Source organism: Limulus polyphemus, unplaced genomic scaffold (assembly GCF_000517525.1).
Source record: "Limulus polyphemus unplaced genomic scaffold, Limulus_polyphemus-2.1.2 Scaffold807, whole genome shotgun sequence".
In the NCBI taxonomy this organism is placed as follows: Eukaryota; Metazoa; Arthropoda; class Merostomata; order Xiphosura; family Limulidae; genus Limulus; species Limulus polyphemus.
This window is the reverse complement of record NW_013666417.1, coordinates 40,877-50,150: the sequence shown is the minus strand read 5'-3', so window position 1 is coordinate 50,150 and position 9,274 is coordinate 40,877. Positions and strand designations below refer to the sequence as shown.

Sequence of the window (9,274 nt, the reverse complement as noted above, 5' to 3'; positions counted from 1 at the left end):
GTGTGTATGATATCACTCTGCTCACATGTGCCCTGTTCACAGATCGGGAGTGGGATTTCTCCCTCTAGTCAGCTGAACTTAAGGTGAAGACGGTATGACCCTTGTCCTACCCCAGCATGGATGTTGGTTCCAAGCAGTCGTGTTTTGGATGCAGTTGACTAGCCGTGTACAGTCCATTGCACGCTGGCCACTCAACACCTTGGGGCACATCCCTTAATTTACCAACATTTTGTTCATAAGGGAGATTGAAATTATTATATGTTGTGGTTTGGATCACTGTCCAACCTGTGTTCTCACTCATTGGAATGTGCTCCTCACAATTTTTCTCACAGATCTGCCACATTTTATCCATGTCCGGGCAAAGAGTATACCTGGTACAGAAGCGATGTAGTTTCCCACGTATAATCTTCTTATTAGATGGTTCCCTTGATAGGGTGTCTTCAAGACACTTTCAAAGAATGCTTCTACTTTCTTCCTTGGACCGGTCCCTCCACCTATTCAATGTGGGATTCTAGGTATGTACATGAGTGGAAGTAAAGTACCTTGTTAGAAGTTATAATTTTCCTATACTGAAAATGTATTTCTGACAGGTACTTACTTCAACTGATACTTCCCATCCTTCCTCCCCACTGTCAACCGATGCTTAAGTTTCTGCCTAAACTTGAAGTAGTAATTGGGTAGAATAGTATAGGGAGTCATGTGGGTGTGTGGTGCTTCTGTTGGTGGAGATTTGTCGCATGATAGTTTGCATACAAGAATCAGTTAAACCATGTGAATCAAGGGGTGTGTGGGTGTGAAAGTCTTGTGGCATGCGAATAAGTGTTTGCAAATAGAGAGCAGCACTGAACGAGAATAGCTATGTATGTGAGCGGAAGTAAGTACCTGTCAGAAATACATTTTCAGTATAGGAAAATTATAATTTTTGTAAATGTAAAATAATGTAGGGATGTCAATGCCAAAAAGAATCTAAACAAAAAAATAGGGATGATACAGCTATACATAGATCATCCCTACATGACTTTCAATATTGAAAGTTGGAAATTATATATTTGTTTATCATAATATCACGGTAGGCATCAATGTAGTGTAACTAAGAGCCTAAGACTTATACACAAGGAAAACTAAGTTGGGTCGAAACATGTGATGATTATGACATATTGTTACAGACTCTTGTTATGAGGTCGAGCAAATTGAATAAACTTGTAACCATTTTGCACCCATGCATTTTACAGTGTAACATTAAATTTTAATATTGAAAGACACTTAGAGATGATTTGTATCATCCCTATATTCTTATTTGTATTTTTTTTGGTATTGCTATCCCTACATCATTTTATATTTACAAAATGTTTTTTTATCATTTTTTATAATTTTAGATGGGTTACTAAGGTATACAAAATGGCATGTTATGAAACTGCTACCATATCTGCGTGCCTAGCTTAACCCTCTCGCTATGGGCAGGTGAAAGTGCAAATGTCATGACTTTTTAGAGGTAACTAGTTACATTTAAAATTCAATTCAACTACTTTATTATCATAGTATATGAATAAACTTGGCATAAGAACATAGTTAATAAACCAAATTTTAATATTATATATGTTTTAAATTCTTAATTTCATAAAGAAGTATGGAATTTAATGTAGATTTCTCATTATAATATTGTAATCACTTGGCTAAAACATAATAATTTTATAGACTTCAATCTTACTTGGTATTAGAGCCATAAATAGAAAATTAGACCCCTCTTGCCATGCCTACTTGTCACATCCTCTCTCAGAAATTTCTGTTAGTTATCTCTGATGTTTAATACTATATTCTTTATAACCAATAGATAGCCAAAGTTTTAATCTATCAAATGACATATTATATTACATTATTTTCTGTACAGAAAATTGTCTATTTTGCTTGCAGTTCAAACTTTATTCCCATAGGAAAAAACATCAACAAGCTTAGCTGGATTTTTAATGGCTCTTATTGCATTGTCAGAAAGCCAGAGAAATTATGATAGTTATCAGACATTGTCTGTTTTTAATGTGTTTTTATTTGGCATTCTTAGGTGCATTATTTAATCAAATATAAAATTATTTAGTATAGTAGTATCATTGGCTTAAAAAAGTAGGGTTAAGTTTCATTGACAACAAAAAAATAAAGATCTAGGTAGTTTTATATTTCTTGTTTTTCATGTGTATTCTTTATTTATTATTCCAAAAGTAACTTAATTTTAAGAAGTAGAAATTTATTATGTAAAATAAAGTTAAGATTAGGTAAAATAAAGAAAAATAATAATAATAAATTTTCAAGAAATATGCTTGTGAATAGCTCATATCTATGTAATTCGATAGGGTAATGTGAGCTACATGTTTGCCAAGTGATTTACAACTTGTGTGATGGGATTATTAGTTAGATGCCATTCAAAGGACAATGAAACAACATTTAAGTAGAAACAGATGTGTTGTACTGTTATGAGACTTAAACTATTTAGGATAAATATATGTCGTTTCATGTTACAATTTGAAGTCATTCTAGAAAGAAAAAAGGTAATTTAGATTTGTTTCATAATTTTGTATGGTGGTCACGAGATCAGTCAAATTGACCAATCTTATATAGAGTTAGGGTATAGAGAGAAAAAAAAGAGATAAAATATAAAGTTTTACTGAAAAGAAATTGTTTGAAATTTTTTTAGAAGTTATAGTATTAAAGCTATAAGGGTCAGTTTGGAGTCACAAACTAAGCTGATTTCACCGAGCTCGTAACGAGAGAGTTAATAAAACTGTACTTCTTGAAATAGGATGTTCTGATAATTGCATTGCAGAAAGAATGGCAGTTGTTAGTCACACAGAAACATTGGTGTTTTCTTTATCACATCTGAAATATATTAAGTTTTAAAATATCTAATTGAAAATATTATATCACTATACAGCTGATAGTGCATTATAACATACCATTATACATGTATATCATTATAGCGCTAATGGCCTCCAAGACAAAACTTGTAACACAAAAGTTTACATGAAACTACAGATAGAGGTAGAAATATCTTGATTATTTTTCAAACCACTCCAACAGTATAAAGTCTCTAAGCCTATTCTCCAAAATGAACAAGATTTCTCATACAAAAGATGCTAAGTAAAATAAAAAAAAAACATATCATAAAACATATCTTAATGGTGAATAACATAAATGCTTGATAGTGAAGAAAATTACAGGTGCGTAGCCATCCTCACCATTGTCAAAAGTTTCTTGGATATATACATATGGTATGCAAAAGCATTGAAGTCATTACAGTCTTCAGAAGCAAAATATGATTACAGTTAGTGCATACCAAACTTTCTAAAAACAGAACACAAATACTGATCAACACTTCTTGCACTTCAGAGATATGTAAAAGCCAACATGCAATTCAGGAGTGTATAGATATACAAGACTATAATATAGATCAAACCGCAGGAGTCCATCATGTCAGAAAAATCATACGAGTAAAATAGAGTAATACTAACATAATGGGATATGAACCACATCTTAAAAGTAGAAAAAAGCCTTTTATGTCTAACTAACTGATCAAATACTCAACCAGTATGGCATATATGTCAAAGAAAGTTGAATTACTTCCTAGAAACCATCCAAGTAATTAGTTTATTCAAGTTCCATTGGGGTGATAACCTAAACAAGTGGATAACACACCTGTTTCTTTAAAAATTAGAACTGGGACCATATCCCAGCTCCTGGCAGCAGGTTACCTACTGAAACATGATATTAACTAAATGGCCAGTTTATTGTACTGTTTTTCAATTTTATTTATTACTGTAGCTAATTGGTACCTAATAACAAGAAAAATTAGTAGTTAACTAGTAATTAGATGTGGGTGATTGTATATATTACTAGCTGGTTAAGCAAGACAGTTTTTATCTTTTTTTTTTTCAAATCCTAACATATACTTAAAATTTTTAGCAATCTTTTCCAGTTTCTATTGTTACTGTTTGTACTTTGAAGAATTATTTAGCTTTCTGAGCCTTAGTTTTAGCCTACCTAAGTTAGCACGTATAACATCTCTCTTGTTTAAATATCTTAATCTCACCAATGCAAAGATTTTTCTTTTCTCGTGGTTTACTATCATTTTATTATGATTTCACAGCAGCATTGTTGTCTTAATCTAATTTAACTATAAGCTTGAGTGATGATCCCATGAACAAAGTAGTTACTTGATCTAAGTTTTCAGTTCTTCAATACTCATCTGTTACAGTTTCTTATATTTGATAACCTAAATTTTCTTGTTAAACTTTCTTGTTTTCTTAATGTTCATTTTCAAGAGGGAAAATGTTTTTCCCAGCCTATATTGTATTTACTTTCTCCTCCTCCTCATGTGGTAAAAGAGTAGCCCAAGAGTTGGCAGTGGGTGGTGTTGACTAGTTGCCTTCCCTCTAGTCTTACACTGCTAAAATAGAAACGGCTAGCGCAGATAGCCCTTGTGTAGCTCTGCACGAAACTTTAAATCAAATCAAACCTCCACATGTGCACAAAAGATGTATTAAAAAAGACTTCTGATCTATCTTTTTTAAAGTAGAAGAAATATTCATCAATGCCTAGGTTCTACGTGTCACATACTTGCTTTCAACCTTCTCTTACATTTGTTTTTGTCATGTTTTCTTTTATGGGTTTTCATGATGCACCTGTTAAATGCATGGGGAAAGCATTGAAGCCTCCGGGAGAGGACACAAGAGTCAGGTGCAAATGCTGATCCCTTCCCCAAGGGTACATTACAGGTTTGGTGATAATCTTTCCAGAAGTTCCAATTGTAACTGGATGTATACACAGAGACTTTTGTCAAATAATAGCTTAGATACATAGTTTTCATGCAACTAATAAAAATTTCATAGGATTCTATCCTTGCTTCATTGTTTTGTTCTCTCCATTTTTATTGACCTATGTAAATGTTAAGTGTGAGCCCAGACAGAAAATCTTGTGTTGACTGTCCCTTTAAGCTTTGAGGGCTTGAAGAGTATAAAACTTGCAGCTTTGTTAAGTAGTGACCCAAAGATAAGTTTATAAGTGATACTATTTAGTTTTTCCCTCATTCTGACCATTCTTCTTCCTTCTGTGTACCAGACAAATTCTTATATTGTTTTCCTTTTCCAAAATGGCTGGAACTAAGTGTCATCTTCTAAGCCTACTAATCTTAAGCAGACTTTACAGTTCAAAGGCTCAATTTGATTTTAATATCTTCCACTGGAGCTTCATTCATCTTCTTTTGTAATTACATTCATAGGATTGGTTCTCTACTTTTTCTGCCAACACATGATGCACTGTAACTTTAGAATGAGCAATTACATTTCTTTCTCCTTTCTGAATCACAAACATTTTTTATTAATGCTCTGCATTATGCTTTATAGTTTGCCCAAGTTTAGGTCATGCCTAGAGGTATACGTGTACTGCCAAACTTCCTTTCAATATACATTTGGTGTATTGTTCAGTGGGAAGTTTATTTTCTAACTTTTTAAACCCTCTTATTCCCCCTGTCATGTTTTGTTAAGCAGATCTTGTGTGTGTGTGTGAACTAAAATGCATTGGAATGAACAAAATGCATGCTATAACCTACCTGTATGTGAGTTTCTGATGATAAATCTGTGGTTGCTCATATCTGTTTAATCAAGATTTTTTTTCCTTCATGACTGTGACGTATGGTGCTAATGTTCACAGGAAGTTTATGTAACATTTATTATCCAGAGATTCCTTATACTGCCTTCCTTCATATCCATCTATTTTCTGTGATCTTGTTTGGAGATAAACAGTCATTGCTCTGTTATCAGGATTCCTGCTGTAGTCTATTTCTGTTTTTCTTCCATTTACTCTCTCATTGGCATATCACTGGTACTATAGAGTCCATTCAATATAGCAATTGTAGGAAATGCAGTTTTCCAAAGTCCATCAACAATATCAATTGTAGTTTAATCTCTACTTCTTACAAAAGTGATCTAATTTTCAATGAGATGATGACAGCTTGCTTGTACCTGTATTTTGCCATCCAATTGTGCTAAATGTTATGTTATTTCCAAAACTGTTATATGGTTATCAGTTCTTGCAATAATAATTTATGATGAACATGCACCCTCTCTCTTTTTACCACCTGATTCTTTTTTTTTCCATTCCAATATTTTCCTGGGATAACTGTTGTTAAGGCAGTATCTACTGGTGGTTGATATTCGAAAATAAAAAGCCAATAAAGTAATGCCGTAAATATAGCCACTGCCAAAATTAATTGATCATATATTATAGCAGCTGAATTGTATGTAGTGCCATGCTTTGAAAATATAGGCATTTTTGCAACATTTTTTTGCCTTGCATTTCAGCAAATCTGTGATGCCTATGACTATCGTTGAGCGGATGTTTCTGTATGATCTTCAAAGTAAGCAAGACATAACATATGTTTTGAAAGTTAGTACATCTTTTTTTCTCCCAGTTGTCTTGTATCTTATACTGGACTTGAGTTGAGGTCAGATTATCTGGCTCATTGATTGTTAATCTTGGAGAATTTTTGGCCATGGTCATTCACCCACTTCTTTTTCTTCTTAGTATAGTATTTCCCATCAGCTTAGGCAATGATTCTCATTAATAACCTGTTCTTTCTTTTTCCTGATTCTGGTCTCTGTCATTAGACCTTGAATTTCTACATGTGACTGAGTATCTGGGCATGTATTATAGTCTGGGAGGGTGGAAATAAGCTACTGTATTAAAAATAGTTAAAATGGGAGAAACATAATATTTTTTTCTTAATTTTTATAAGACAAAAATTAATGTATGAGTTAATTTTTTGTCGAGTTTTCTCTACTTTTTTAATACTGTATAGTCTGGGAGTAGTCTGTTCTATCTTACATGCATCACTGAATTCCAAAATGCATGGATTTTGGAATTGACTGTAGCATAGAGTTCTTCCTTCTTTCATTCAAGATTTCTGGTAGACTTATTTATGTAGATCATATCATGAGGATGAACCTTTTCCTTCCTTTCACTCCAACTGGATGATTGGCCAGACATGTTTGTTGGTTATTATAAGGTGTTCTGCTTGACCCTGCTTGTAAGACTAAGTTGACTTTTGGGTAATATGTGCATTTATCAGTTTCATTATTCACTTGGCTTATCTATCTCTTACTACTATTCAGTGTGGTAAGATTATTGAAAGAATATATTGAATATGCATTTGTCACTTTTGTGTTGATTCAGCTTACTTCTTAGAGTCCATCACTGTTGTAGTGGTTTCAAGTGTTGAATGATTTTTGATGCCAGTTTAGCCAGAGAAATAGTGGATGTTAATGTATATGAAGGCTGGTAACAGATGTCAGAGGAAGTGATACCATAACAAAACAGATACTCTGTAGAGATTTGGAATGTTTTCAGTGTTTATAAGGGTCACAGAAAAATTCTCTACAAATATGACATAGAATAACATAAGGTGAGAAGTGTTTCTTTTAAATAACTTAAGATAAAAAGGTATTCTGTAGATTATAATACCAAACTGTGCTGTAGAGGTGTTTTCAGAGTAAGTAAAATGTACTTTTGGTCAGAAGTTCCTTCAAATATCATTAGAACAAGCCAATCCAAAAACCTAATTATAGTTTTACCTTTAAAAATGCTGATTTTAATGTTTTAATGAAATTTACTGTAATTGAAACATTATTTAAACTTAAGATCATTCAAGCTAACGTACAAGGCATATCATTATCTGTACCTTAAATGTGGTAAGTGTAATATTCAAAATTGATCAATGTATAGGTCATTTTGTGATTGTAGGGTGTGAGTGAATGACAGTATCTCTTTCATGGAATGTGAAGTTACAAATTGTAGAGCATATTCTTTTGTGTTTAACTCAATCAGTCAAAGTACAAGGCTACTATTTCCACATGAAACCTTACTATTATGATTTTTGTATTGTAGGTTTGTTACTCTTATGTTCATTTTCACTTTCAGGCTAAAGATTGGATATAAGAAATGTTGACTGTTATTGTTTTGACATTGCTATTGTTTTAAGCTCTAACACTGATTTTATAATTCTGTTTAAGAGTATATGTTGGAAGTATCAGTTTTGAGTTGAAAGAAGACACTATCCGTCAGGCATTTTCTCCCTTTGGCCCAATCAAGTCTATCAACATGTCATGGGATCCACTTACACAGAAACATAAGGGCTTTGCTTTTGTTGAATATGAATTAGCTGAGGCTGCTCAACTTGCCCTGGACCAAATGAATGGAGTCATCATTGGTGGAAGAAACATCAAGGTATATTGTGACAAGTTCGGTATTCTTTACTGACCTGTGAAACAGTCATCTCAAACATATCCTATCTTAATATCATACATATTAAGAACTGATTGTATTTCATTGACCTTTTGGTTTTTTGATTTTTTTTTTTTTTTTACAAAATACAAAGTTGACAACTAAAAAAACAGGAGATTTGCAAATTGTGAATAAAATATAGACAGAAAAATTAATAGTACCATTGTTTAAGTATGTATACAGATTTTGTCTTACATTCAAAACTTTATTAAACTACTTTTTGTTTAGGTTATACCAATTAGAATAGCACAAGTATTAGCTAATCCATATTTCAATAGTATAAAAGTTTTAAGTTCTTAATTCTACAAGGAAATATTTTAAAAAATCCTGAATTTCCACTAGTGTGACCCACTTGACACATTTTGTCTTAGCATGTCATCACCCCTCAAAAATGTAAGAAATTAAACATAAAACATTCTAAAAATCGTTATTGCTTAAACAAACCATAAATTTTATAGCCTTCAATTTTCCTTGGTTACAGAGCTATCAAATAGAAAATCAGACCCTTCCTGTCACAATTCATTGATAGTTCTCTCTTACATTTCATTATATATTACCTATAATCAATAGAAAGTCAAGGTTTTCATCTATCAAATCATGTATTGTATAACATTGTGTTCTAAACAGAATATCGTCAATTTCCCTCACAGTACAAGATTTGTTCCCATGGGAAAGTTAACGACTAGCTTGGATGAATTTGTAACAGCTCATGTCGCATAGTTAGAAAGCCAGAAAAATTTTGAGAAGTGAATTTGTCTACTTTTTGCATGTTATTAGTCTATATTCTTTGGTGCATTATTCAATTAAATAAAAATTGTTAAGTGCATTACTATAAATAATCAGGCTTAACTCTTTTCCACAATCGAGGGCAAAAGTACTTTATTTCTTGTTTTTCATATTTATTCTTTATTTATTATTATAAAAGTAACTAAAATCTAAAAATATGGATCTT

The 9,274-nt window shown here is 32.3% G+C and overlaps 1 protein-coding gene across 6 annotated transcripts in view; it reads left to right on the top strand.

The window, feature by feature from the left end:
• The window catches only part of LOC106460641 (poly(U)-binding-splicing factor half pint-like), a 71,083-nt gene that overhangs the window by 39,416 nt on the left and 22,393 nt on the right, over positions 1 to 9,274 (top strand). For all 6 annotated transcript variants that reach the window (XM_022387406.1, XM_022387405.1, XM_022387407.1 and 3 more), the window contains one exon: positions 8,052 to 8,265. In XM_022387406.1, coding sequence (XP_022243114.1) covers positions 8,052 to 8,265 — 214 coding nt within the window. The remainder of the gene's footprint in view (positions 1 to 8,051; positions 8,266 to 9,274) is intronic.